The following is a 14,098-nucleotide window of genomic DNA, read 5'->3' on the forward strand; positions in this document are numbered from 1 at the left end:
TGAGTGTGGGCATCTAGGTAGACTCCTTAACTCACCATCATCTTGACAATATCGCTGATGCACATATACCATCTTCATCTAATAATATGGAGAAGTATATAAATTAGCTCTTGTCAATTTACTTGCAGGCCTTCACATTCAACTCTTGTCAGTTTTGTATGTGAAAGAATTGAACAGATGAACTTACATGCAGTTCTAGTTTTTCCATGAAAGGAGCAGCCTTCAATAGAGAAGCAAAGTCAAGTAAATCAATCTTCCTTTGTGGCAGGTCAGATATAGTTAACCCCAATGTCAAATGGCGTAGAGAAATAAGTCTGGGAAGCCTACTTAGCATATCAATCCTCTGTGTACAATAAATAACCATTAAAAAAAATCACTATGCACATAGCTAATGCAAATGAGAACACATCTGTGGGTCGTTCGAAAAAAAGAAGAAGAAGAAGAGAGGAACTGCAAAGTGCAAACCTCAACTTGTTTTGACTTTAAAGTTAGCGTCTCAAGATTAGTCAGAGTACTGGGTAAGTCACTGAAGATGTATCCAAGAGCAGAATGGAAAGTTAATAAACTGATGGAAACATTTGTTGTTTGCGACGGTATAGCAAGTTGCAATGGTATAAATGGGCCTCGATAATCCAGGGCTGTCACGCCGCAGCTCAATTTGATCTCTCGTAGTAAGGGGCAGATCGCAACGAGCAGACTCTTAAGCTGATTGAGATGACCAGGAACCCTTAGATTAGTAAGCATCCTACAGTCAGTAATATCCACCTCCCGCAGATGATTGCATTCAGACAAAAATTGGTTAAGATCTTCATCGGTGATGTCCACCTCTCGCAGGCTAAGCTTAGTGAGGTTCAGTGATCCCCTGGAATCAGCAGGAACTTTCAAAGAAGCAAACCAAAGCCGCAGATAACACAGGTTGGAATTGATCATCTTCAGAGGGAAATCGTATCGCACTATACGAGGCCCGAACAGCACTGAATATAATTCTAAAACAAGCCCTTTAGTCTTCAACGCAGCATCATTTTTCACCCATCTGTTGATATGGTACGAATTTTTGTTGTCAAGAGCAAATCTAATTCTGAATTGCTCAGTCCCTGCACCCTCGTGTAGTTGCAGAACAGAGTCAACAATCTTGATGAACTTTCGCTTGTTGAGGTTAAACCCACGATGAGAAGAGCATCTCTCCCAGTCATAATCTGAGTACACTGTTCTAGTACTCAATTCCAAATTGGCTCGGCACGTCCAAATACGCTTCCAGTGACTTGACAACACGCTTGTTCTTACTGCCTCTTTCAGTGGCAACTTAGATGTGATAGAACACAATACATCCTGGCAAGAATGAAAGAATAGATTTTCTCCCGTCCATCGTTTTGTACCGCACGGTACCAGTACCATGAGGTACCAGTCTTCATCCGGCCGTTAATTGCTGAGGGGTACGATGGGGATGGGAGTATGCGCGAGGTTCGCTCCGGTGTGGGGTCCCAACGTTTCTAGCTGCGTGCGGCTTCGTTTAGGTCATCCCCATCGCATCTCACGATACCGTCGCCCATCGCATCTCACGCTAGCGCCGCCGCACGTGTGTTCATCTGAGGAGGAGGGCGAGCGCTTCTGTAATCGTCGCCGTACGGGTGGTGACATCCTGGTAGCGCCGCGGCCGCAGGAGTCGTCGCCGCCGCCGCTGCAAGGTCCGCCACCGCAGTGGCCGGCGGTGCAGCTGCAAAGGCCGGTGCCATACGCTTCAAGGTTCGCCGCCGCCGTGGCCGGCGCAGCAGCTGCAAGGCCGGCGCCATCCTCTGCGCCATCCGCCGCAGTGGCCAGTAAGCTTTTGTTGATTTTATTCTGCTGTTCGTTTTTTGTTTGACCGGATTTGAGTATGTTCACCATTGTTTCGCTGCAAGAAAATTTGCATAATAATACTATGAAATGACCAATGTTACAGGAGGTTGACCAATGCGATACTTTAATCTGGGTAGACCAAGATGGCATCCAAGAGTGCAGAAGACATTCGAGAAGCTTTGGCTTGCATTGGATCATACTAGCAGGACAAATCCAACCAGGCGGCAATATGAATGGTCTAACTATACTGATAGAGCGAAAGTTGAGGAAGACAAAATGAAACTTGAATTTGAGATGGCTGCCAGGATTTCGGCTACCGAAGCAACATATAAGAAAAAAATTTCAAAGCTCAAAAAAGAGGCAGACCACGCTAGAAGTTGGTTCATGGGTTCCCTAGTTGTTATTGCAATTCTTATGTACAAGATTTCAGAGTATATGTACCACTGTTGACTATATTATGTCTGAGCTGTACTTTGCTACCTGCAATTTAACATATCAATTTTAACAATGCTTTTCGGATTTCTCACATCTGAAATGACACCAAAATTATGAATGTGGCTGTCAGTCTCACGCATGAGTGAAGTACATCATTTTCAGATTCATATATACCATGTTCACATACAGATAAAATAGTTAGCTTCAGCCATGTCAGTACAACTCCAAATTGCAATACATCCATCATATCTTCAATTCCAGAAATCACCAAGCATTGCATGTACCATAAAACATACAGAAATATAAAACTAGCTGCAACCATGTCATTAAACTCATCTCTTCAATTCCAGAAGTAACCAATACCAAAACACAGCTTGAAAACGTAATATTATAGGAAAACACATCAAGATTGATTACAGTCCAATGACTCCATTATAAAATGCCTCCAATACTACAGGAACGGACAAGAGCATGACAAATTTATCAAACGTCCAGAACAAATTGTGTGCTTGTACTTCATATCCATCTCAAACATCTTCTTGTACTTTCCTGAAATTGTAAGCTTCACTCATCCATGGCCGAACACGCACGCATGCATCGAAGTCCCGCGACGATTTGGACAAGGGGAAAAAGGCGGTGTCGAGAGGAATGGATGAGGCGCCGCCGCGAAGGGGAGAAAGGCAAACCGATAGCTCTTCCCAGAGAACCAAGGATGCGCCGCCGCCGCCGCGAACGGGATGCCACCGTCGACAGCTACGGATGCGCCGCCGCCGCCGCGAACGGGTTGCCGCCGTCGGCAGCTACGGATGCGCCGCCGCCGCCGCGAACGGGATGCCGCCGTCGGTAGCTACGGATGCGCCGCCGCCGCTGCGAACGGGATGCCGCCGTCGGTAGCTACGGATGTGCCGCCGCAGCCGCGAACGGGATGCTGCCGTCAGCAGCTATGGATGTGCCGCCGCCACCGCGAACGGGATACCACCGCCGCCACCTAGGGTTCTGCTACTCTGCCGCGCTTCCCCAACTCAGCCAAACCTTGCACCGATCCAAAAATCCCTCCATACGCAAATTACGATTATACCCTTCCACCGTGGCTCTCTCACGCTAACCACACCCATGACCAAGTTGGTACCTCGATGTACCATGCAATCGTCACTGTTCGATCTGCCATCACCAACGGTCAGGATTTTAGTACCTCATGATACCAGTACCACGTGGTATAAAAAGAAGGACCAAAGCAACACTCATGAAAGAATGAACATTGAACAGTTTGATCTCAATAAGAATAATTAACAAGCTCTGATAGTTTAATGCAAATGCTGCTGCTTCATCTTACCTTGGGAAGATTACAGAGTTGAAGCTTGGGTATCTTTCTCTTGGCAACTGCTGATCCGTGGAGGTGAAGTCCTGGTGCAGTTTTCCTCTTCCTACTTGCACCTGAGTCACCTGACATTGCTTTTCGCCCAACTACAACACACAAGAACTTGAAAAAATAAATAAATATCTTGTTTTATCAGTATCCAACTATATATGCAGTGCAGCAAACGAATCCGGCAATCCGCGACAGAATGAGCGTTGTCACTCTGAGATCAACCCAAGCATGGTAAGGTTCGAGGATGAGAGCAATGGCCGCGCAAGGGAGAAACAGCCCCATCGTTCCGCATATTTGCAAACGAAAGTAATTTGTGATAATACTTTTATATACTTGTTCTTAGCAATATAAAAGTAGAGGCTAAAAAGAAACTTCGATGAAAAAAACCTTAAAATCAACTTCAATTTTAAGGTTGTAAATTTAAATTTTGACTAATAAATACTCTATAAATATAAGAAAAAGATGAGAACAAAAGTTTGTTTCGACTTTCGAGGGTGTATTACCGTGCTTCGGTTAATAGGTGGGAGGAGGAGAAGTATTCGTGTTCGGCGGAGTCGTCGCACCGCGTTGGCTTGTCTCCGCCGTACGTCGGAGCCCAAGGTAAAAGGGGAGAAAAAGAGAGAAAGGATGTGTTTCGATTTATGTTTCGTTGGATTATAAGGATATATATACGAGTTCTAAAAACAGGAGAAGATCAGAAGATTCATGTAATTTTTTTTCGGAGAGATCTATCGTGGAATTTTCGAACTGTGTGATTCCATAAAGGGCCAACGACTGCAAGCCTTTGGTCCAGCCCAATGCCTCAAATTGTGGCCCATAAGGTATGCAGACTTTTGAGGCCATGTTTGGCAGCCCAGAATACCGGCCCATTCCCGATTGGTACGGGCCGGGATCCTCAGCGGCCAGCGCCGCACGGCCCGCACGCGCACGGCGGCCACCGACGGCGACGCCACGTTGCTGACACCAATAGGCAATAACTCCGAACTCTTCTCTTCCAAGAAGAAGAAAATCAGATTTCAACTAACATTAAGAAGAACGTTTAATTATGCAGAAAATGTAGAGTAAATTTCATAAAACTATACCTATTATGGTGAAAGTTACACAAAATCACAGAGACTTTAACGCATGACATATAATATCATATATTATGCTCCTAAAGTTTCACACAACCCTCACCATATACTAGCTATTCCAAATAATTTGGCCCGCTCAAATATAACTAACTAGTAGTATTGGCCAAATTACACTGGCAACAAACAAGTTGGTTGCAGTTCCACAAAACCCTCAACATGCCCTAGCTATTATTCTATATAACTAGCTGGGTGACCCGCGCAATTACGCGGCTAGCATCTAAACAAAATTATATATTTTTGTATGATTTTACTTAAAATTTATTAAATAGCTATCTCATTGTCTTAAGAGTTTGTAAGACCAAACCTTATCATCACCGTGTTTCTAATTATATAGTTATTTAAAAGTCACACCAGTTGCTACCCCTTATGTCATATCCTTCTTTATTTGCTTGCTCGATCTACCACTATTTCTATTCATTCTCCTTGGAACCTTTAAAAATTGGATCTTATAGTTTTTAGAGTTTATTGTCACGTTGGATTTCGTTTTTACAATTTAACGTTCCGTCAATTATACTCCTCTATGGCCCATCCACTGCCTATTCTCTTTATTGTCATTTTATTAATATTGCATTAGTAAAAGCGTTCTTTCATCTCATTTTTCAACTTCTACTCACTAATTTTTCGCGTGCATGTTTTCTCAATTATTAAATTATGTGTTATTTTGAAAAAAATAAGTTTTCAAAAATCATATTAATCATTTTTTAAGTTTTTCTAAGTAATACTTAATTAATTATATGCTAATGAATTGCTCCGTTTTGCACGTGTGAAGAAAAAGTATGTTGGATGCAGTACAATTTCTCTGTTACGCTTTGAATAATGACACGGTCTCCAAAATATATATTTGACTATATTTTTAATTATATATATATATATATATATATATATATATATATATATATATATATATATATATATATATATATATATATATATATATATATTATGTTTATGTGGATGACATGCTAAGAGAAGACGATATAAAATAAAGTTTTCTTACATTCAGAAATATAATTAATGTGATCTCGAAATTATGATTTGATAGTATTGGTTTTAGGCTGCATTCGTTCCCAACCGTTCCCAACTCCCCTCCTCGTTTTCCGCGCGCACGCTTTTCAAACTGTTTAATGGTGTGTTTTTTAAAAAAAGTTTAATACGAAAGTTCCTTAAAAAACAATATTGATCTACTTTTGAAAAAAAAATTATCTAATACTTAATTAATCACACACTAAATGATGCTTCGTTTTACGTGCTAGGGAGTGAGGGTTCCCAAACATAGCCTTTTAATAGTATGCAAAGATTTTAAATTGTATCTATAATTTGAAGGTACTGATTTAAATTTTGTGCTGCAACTCAGAAATTTTATCTCAACAAATAGAAAAGAAAAGGACAGAGGAAGTGGAGGGGACGGTAGATACATATGTTGACTTTTCTAGTTTCAGCCCGTCCGAATCCTCACAGCCAAGTCTCAGTTTCTTCGCCTCCCATCTTCTCTCGTTTCTTCCTGTCATTCCTCTCTCACCCTTCTCATCTCCTCCACTGCCAAATTTGATGAGAAGTAACGGAAAGGGAGAGGTGGAACCTAAGGAAAACTTCTCCTCTCTCTCAGCGTGCGTGGGTCCATATTCCCCTCCCTATCGCTGCACCTTTCTCCAGCATGGTGGTGATGTTGTTGCCGCCGGATCCGGCATCCCGATCGAGTCCGGTCACTTGTGTGAGGCGCCGCCGCGGCTGCCGCCGGATCTGGCGGATCTAGGGTCGTCCATCGCCGTCCCGAGCGCCGTGGTGGCTCTCACGTCGTCGGGGGCTGCCGAAGCCGGGCGGGGAAGCACGTGCACGATCTCCGGTTAGTTGAGGAGCACAGGGTGGTGCGGCCCTTGACGGCACGGCGGCAAAATCTGATGATAATGATCCGGCGACAATCGCGTGTAATGATCCGGCGACAATGGCCGTGGACTTATATTTTGCTGCTGTGTTTGCTGATAGTTCAGTTGCGTTGATTGCTATTGACCTCTTCTCTTGTTGATCCGGTTGGTGGCTCCCGTCTGATTGCATTGATTGCTATTTACCTCTTCTCTTGTTGATCTGGCTAGTGTCGGGTGCTTGATATTTATTGGAGAGTCAATCAAGATTAATTTAGGAATCGGTGAAGATTGTTAGAGTCGGATTGTGTGTAGGGTGTTTTTATTTTGGAATCTACTGCCTTATTCCTATTGTTGTCATATGCTAATTGGTGTCCTATTACTATTGAACATGTGTCCGATCAGCATAAAGTTTTGGCTATAGGAAACTCTAGAAATGCTATTGCATGTGAATCCTTGTACTACAATGTTTCTGACTTTTTGTCCGGTTCTATTGCTGTGTATATACTGAAACACTCCGATTAAATCTTACCGTTAAAATCGAGATCTATTATAATCCAATGGTTAATATATTTTTCTTTTTCTTTGATTAATGTGGGAATTTTTAACCCCCACAGCGAACGTGGTGCCTCCTTTCAAGGCTGTTTTAATAATATAATAGATAGATAGATTTGGACCGCTCAAATGAAACTATCCAGTACTCCCTCTTTCCCATAATATAAGAAATTTTGATGGAAAGTGACACATCCTACTAATACGAATCTAGGTAGGTATCACAATCCACCAAAATCCCTTATATTACGCAAATTACGCTGTCAACAAACAGGTTGGTTGCGGTGCGCTGCTGCAGGCGGTGCCGCTCCCCTACGCAGCCAGTTGTAGTGCACCTGAATGAACCGGAGACGAGACTCTGCAGTGGCGCAATCGTCGAGGAAGAACTGACGCCAATACGGGTCAAGGAACAGCGCGAGTGCCATGAGCCACAAATCGCTGCACGGGCGGTATCCATCGGCCACCACCATGTCCATGCAAGCCCTTGCGCCTCTCGCCTTCTTCTTCTCCGCACGGCTCTCCATGGACTCGACCCTCGAATCATCATCAGCTAGCCTGTGGAGAGCCTCGTCGCTGGAGTCACTGCATGTCCTGCTCTTTGAAGAGCTCCCTGAAGTTTCAGTCTCACTGGCACAAGGCCTCTTGCCCTTCGCCCTGGCTGCAGCTACTGCTGGGGATGGGGGTTGTGCCCTAATGTCCTCCACATTGATCATTGGTTGATGTGCTGGTTGCACATTGGAGTGGTCCTGGACGACCGTGCGTCCTCGGAAAACAGCATGGTGCTCGTCGATACACTTGAGAGGAGCATCCTTGAATGCCTTGGCCCCTTTCCTTTCCTGCACAATCGAAGAGCAATGTCAGCATATGCAACAAAGAATCAGTGTCAAATATGGATGCAAACTATAGAAATGATGGAGTACGTCAGAATGCAAGCAATATAATGTACTCAGCATAAATAAACAGCAAGCACAACCTGAAAAAAAGATCAAGTTAAATAAAGCGTAAGGCAGAGCATTATTCACACTGCTCAAACTCAATCCGGTACTTCGATATGTTATATAAACTGCACTACAGAAATAAAATGATACACAGAAATAAATCAATTTTATTTGTAGGCATATTTGCAGAATCAGCATCCTGAACTGCAGCACAGCGAGCAGTTCTGTAGTACAGCAATCGGGCGAATTTGCAGAAACAGCAATAGGGCAATATGAACTACGAGCAGTTTACTCTGTATAAGGGAATCACAAATATCTCACATCCACAATGGCTGCATGCATGGGCTGGAAGAATGTGCATACAACAAGGTGTTGTTTAGTTTCTTCATGTCAGTGATATTGTTAGAAGTGGTTTATTTACTAATGAAAAAGCATTGATGGAATCACAATATGTCAGGTTTTAGGATGTCAGTGATATTGTTAGAAGTGGTAGACGGTGATGTGCATTCATGTCAATGATTGATGAAAAGCATCATGTAAATTCAGGGTGCTTTGTCTACCACTTCAGGTAAAGAAAGAAATTTCTCAGCGTGATTCCATCATGTAGCACCAGTATTGATAAAAAACATCATGTAAAGTAAGACAAAGCACCCTGAAACAGATTTCTTCTGAATGTAAAGAAAGAATTGGTTATCTCAACAATATTGCTAGCAGTGAAAATTTTTGGATTCACAATGTAGTGAAATCTGACTGTACCCTACACTAGTACTGCAACTTGGCAATTGCAGAGTCATGGAAAGACAACATAAAAATCTTGCACATATATGTTAGGATGCTAAAATGGAATATGCTACAACTACTAGCAGAGATGTGCTATATGTCAGGCATATGGTCACATAACAATGAGCCAGTTACTTTCTGATGTTAAACTATCTAAAAAGGGATGCACATGTCAGACAAATGGACAAGATTTTCCACATCAACTCTAGCTTCATCATTACAAAATTGTTACCTAGGAGTATTTCCAAGTAATACAAGATAAAGTCATTCATATTACTTGCTATGATTTTGGTACTTTCTAATTTCACTCCTATGTTCACATAGACTACAGTTATATATACACTAGTTCATCTAATATATATATATATATATATTGTGCATCCAATTTTGCACACCTATTTTCATGTACACTAACTGACATACAACAGTTCATCTAATCACATCGTTATGTTCATATGCACAACACATGTCAGTCCAGTACTACACACTAGTCCAAAACCAAGGGATAGAATTGACATACCGACTCCTGGATTTCCCACCACTCGTCGGAGGCGAGGATGGCCTGAGAGACGGTGTCACGGCCAAGTCCGGTGGCCTTGGATTCCAGCCAAGTCCACATGCCGAAATTTTTGCGAGATTTTGCCCAGCGCCACTTCACTTGCTTCTTGGTTACTCTCTTTCCTGCCCTCTCTAACATCTTCCTCTCCAAATTGATGTACCCTTGTGCTTCGGGGGACGAGGAGATGATGTTGCGAGCCTGAATCTCCTCCAAGCAGCTATGGAGGAAGACGCGAAGCTCTTCCTCGGTCCAATGTGTTCGACCCTCCGCAATCTACCAACCCAAGTCATGCAACAAATTTGAGGTACAAGGAAATCAAAGCTAACAACGAACACAATTATTCCCTCCATTTAATACTATAGGTCATTTTAAACTTTTTTTCTAAGTTAATTTTTTTTTGTTTTGACTAAATGTAAAGGAAAAAATTATCAACGTCTACCGCATCAAATTAATTTATTAGATTTAATATTTTATTTTAGTTAGAAATATTACTATATTTTTCTATAAATTTAATTAAACTTGAAATATTTTGACTAATAAAGAAAAATGAGATTCGCTCCGGTCCAGAAAAATATCTCGGGGTATCATTACCTCACGGTACTTAAATTGTCTCCGATCATTGGATCATATAAGCATTGTTAGATACTTAGATCCAACGAACGTTTTAGTATCATCAGGTCACAGTATCTCTCGAGTTACTTTCTAAGGGAGTACCTTTCTTGCGTCGCCGGACGGGATGAGGTCCCAATCGATGCAGCGCAACACTGTTTCCGGAGTGAGTCGCCGGACGAACGCGGCGACGGCTTCGGGCGACCTGGCGACGACGGCGGTGAGGAGTCGCGAAGCAGCGTCGACGGCGTCGTCTTGGGTGAAAAAGCTCGAGGTGGCGTCCGACAGCAGCGACGACAGCGAGTCGCGCGACCCCCGATCGGAATCCGAGTCACGAGACCCGGACGGAGGAGACGACGACGGCCCTGCTCCGATGATGCCCAGACCCAGGCCCTCCTCCGCGGCAACGACCTTGCGCTTCTTGCTGCCTCTGGCGGCCATGGCGGCGACGGGCAATGCAGCGAACCTACGAAGGGGAACGACGAGGAGGAGTTGGAGGAGGATGAACGGAAGGGGATCGAGGGCGAGGCGCTGCTGGCCTGGCCGTCGTCCGCGTTTAATAACGGGCTCGCAGCTCAACCGCACCCGCGTGCAGAAGCCATCAGCTCGCGCGAGCGTTCGAGACAGCTGAAATGTAGCAGACACATCTCAGCTCAGCTGAAGTTGCACTGTGGATTGTCGAACGCGCAGCGAACGAACACTGTCACCACTACACTGGGGCCTGTTCCAAAGTGGGGATCAGCTTAGCTACCTTTTATTTTTATTTTTATTACCACACTTACGAAAACTTTTTATAAGAGAGAGATAATAGTGAGTTAGACTACAACCTTATACGGAGAAGGGAAATAGAAAAACTAAAAGTTACTAGTTATTATACAATAGCCTATATTCATTCTATACTAATATATTATAGGTCTGTTTAGTTCTCAAACAAAAATTTTTTCACCCCGTCACATCGAATGTTAGGATACATGCATGGAGTATTAAATGTAAAAAAAAAACTAATTACACAGATTATATGAAAATTGTGAGATGAATCTTTAAAATCTAAAATACACCATGATTTGATAATGTGGTGCTACAATAAACATTTGCTAATAACAGATTAATTAGGCTTAATAAATTTGCCTTGCAGTTTACAAGCAAAATCTATAATTTATTTTATTATTAATCTACATTTAATAATTTAAATATATATCCATATATCCGACGTGACATATCAGTTCGCGAACTAAGCGGGGCCTATATATATCTTGGTTGTGGATAGCCAGCTTTACAAGTATGAACATGAAGATGAACGAAAGGGAATTGAGGGCGACGCGCTGTGGTCGTTCTCCGCATTTAATGCGCTCAGCTCGCTGCTCAGCCCAAGCGTTCGCTCAGCTCGCTGCCACATTTCAGCCCAGCTATTGCCCCGTCGAACATGCTGTTCTGCAAATGAACACTGTCACACTCACGCTGGCCCGTTTTAAAGTGAGGATCAGCTTGATTACTTTCTTAATTTTTATTAGCACACCTTTTAAATAACTAAAAAAATGTTGGAAAAAGTTTTTCGTACGATCTATATAAAAGGTGCTTAATAAAAAGAAATTATTTTTTAAATTTTTAATAATTAATAATTAATTAACTGTGTACTAAATCAAGTTTCTCTCGTTTTGTGTAAGGCTAATCAGCTGTGTTTCAACCTCTGTTTAGAACGTGGCCTCAGATATCAACCCAATCATGGGTAGGGTTTTATCATCGACAGAGCTAGTGATGCGGATGAGAACAACGGCTACGCGAGAGAGAAAATCTGTTCGAGGATGATGCGTACCGTTCTTCGGTTAGTCGATGTGAGGAGGATTAGGATACGATTCTTAGAAACGTGAAGATTTTATGTACCTTGGGATTAAGGTCTGCCATACAAGTTGAGTTGCTTTGCCATCAGCGAGACGCGTCGGAGTCAGGTGCATCTGTCTCCGCTTTATAATAACTATAATTACACACCATAATTTACATATAACTACAATATAATTTATATGTAACTTTTAAAAATCTCTCCATAACATATTGATTTGGTGAAACGGAGCCAGGTCATGGAAACAAATCCTCTTACATGTGTGCATGTTGTGACCTTTTTCCTTACTTGCACAAACAAGTCTAACAGATTAAAATTATGTAAAAGTTATATACAAGTCATATTGTAGTTACATGTAAGTTACAATGTAATTACACAACGATTATATTGTAATTACATTTGTTAAATTTTTGGAGAAAATTTGTGGATAAACATATAGCAAAATGATTTCGCGCCCAATTTTGGGCCTTGTTTTGCAGCCCACCACAATTATGGCCCATTTTCAGTAGATGGGCCGGGAAGTCAAAATCGAAATTCCGGCCCATCTACGTAGGGTACGGGCCTGGATTGAGGCCTGCCATGCAAGGCAGATTCGCCGTCAGCGAGAAGCGACGGCAGCCGCGAGCAGGGGGCGACTCCGGCGGCGCGTGCGAGCCCGCAGCGGTGGCAGTGGCTCCGGCCGTGCTGCAGCCACCTCTTTTTTTTTTTTTTACTTTTTCTTTTTTCTAATCTTGTGCTACTTTGTGAGGAGCTTTTGTTGTTCGGTGATTTTTTACTGGTGAATGCGATGGATCTTTTTGTTGAATTTTTGCACCTGGTGGAAGTTCTGTGAAATCCTGCCGATGATATCAAAATTCTTTCAAAATTTGTCCAAGTGCGATCATATTTTTTGGAAATTATACAAATCCTATTAGAAAAAGTAGGCGTAACTGTACAGGGTTATACCTGTCTTTTTATAGTTTCGTTGACACCGGTAAGTGGTTCTAACAGAGTAGGGGCAAACCAGAGTTCTGATTTTTAAAAGGGAGAGTAAAATCACAAACCCTAAAAAAATAAAATCACAATCTATCTATCTATCTATTATATTATTAAAGGAATATAAAAAGGAGCCTCCACGTTCGCTCTCATGGCCTAGAAATTCTCACATTAATCGAAGAAAAAGAAAAGGCAGAGTCCATATAGAAATATAATTTAGAAATAGCTGAAATTCGAAATTAAAAAATAAGGAATATTAGAAGTGGAGACTAGAGTCCATATAGAAATATAATTTAGAAATAGTTGAAATTCGGAATTAAAAAAATAAGGAATATTAGAAGAGGAGACTAGAGTCCATACAGAAATACAATTAGGAAATAACTGAAATTCAGAATTAAAAATAAGGAATAGAAGTAGAGCATAGAGTCCATATAGAAATAATATAATTTCGGAATTATAAATAAGAAATATTAGAAGTATAGTATAGAGTCCATATAGAAATACAATTAGGAAATAATAGAAATTCGGAATTAAAAATAAGGAATATTAGAAGTAGAGTATAGAGTCCATATAAAAATACAATTAAGAAAATAATAGAAATTCGGAATTAAAAAATATGGAATATTAGAAGTAGAGTATAGAGTCCATATAGGAATTTAAAACTAACTAAAATTCGAAATAAACATAATAAAATTAAAAGTAGAGTTTAGAGTTCGTATAAAAATACAATTTACAAATAACTAAAATTTGAAATTAAAAAAATATGGGAAGAAGAGTCTAAAGTTAATATAAGATTACAATTTAGAAGTAACTGAAATTCGAAATTAAAAATTAAAGAATATTGAAAGATGAGTTTAAAGTCCACATAGAAATACAATTATAAATAATAAAAGTTCAGAATTAAAAATAAATAATATTGAAAGAAGAGCCTAGAGTCCATATAGGAATATAATTTACAAATAACTAAAATTTGATATTAAAAATAATTAATAACTAACACATATATAAAATACAATATGAATATTATATATTAGTAGTTTTGTAAAGGTAGTACAAAATTTAAAATTATGTAGTCATTTTAATATATTTGAATAATACATTGAGAAAACATATATGTTATTATATGACAGAAAATATAATGATGCTAGCCGCGCAATATGCGCGGGCCACCATGCTAGTTAATTTATTAAAGGAATAGAAAATGAAGCCTCCACGT

General features: G+C 40.9%; 1 protein-coding gene and 1 long non-coding RNA gene across 2 annotated transcripts; one reads left to right on the forward strand and one right to left on the reverse strand.

Moving 5' to 3' along the window:
- The first annotated feature begins 1,488 nt into the window (after positions 1 to 1,488).
- LOC127771860 (uncharacterized) lies at positions 1,489 to 2,344 on the forward strand. The gene is made up of 2 exons (XR_008017217.1): positions 1,489 to 1,817; positions 1,940 to 2,344. It is a non-coding gene; the product is annotated as an uncharacterized LOC127771860 (long non-coding RNA).
- Positions 2,345 to 6,194: 3,850 nt separating this feature from the next.
- LOC127769964 (uncharacterized) lies at positions 6,195 to 10,682 on the reverse strand. The gene is made up of 3 exons (XM_052295621.1): positions 10,176 to 10,682; positions 9,423 to 9,734; positions 6,195 to 8,020 (listed from the first exon to the last, which is right to left on the reverse strand). The coding sequence occupies exons 1-3, from the start codon at positions 10,509 to 10,511 to the stop codon at positions 7,448 to 7,450; spliced, it is 1,221 nt and encodes a 406-aa protein (XP_052151581.1). The 5' UTR covers positions 10,512 to 10,682; the 3' UTR covers positions 6,195 to 7,447.
- Positions 10,683 to 14,098: the final 3,416 nt, after the last annotated feature.

The sequence above is a fragment of the Oryza glaberrima genome, chromosome 4 (genome assembly GCF_000147395.1).
Source record: "Oryza glaberrima chromosome 4, OglaRS2, whole genome shotgun sequence".
Classification (NCBI taxonomy): domain Eukaryota; kingdom Viridiplantae; phylum Streptophyta; class Magnoliopsida; order Poales; family Poaceae; genus Oryza; species Oryza glaberrima.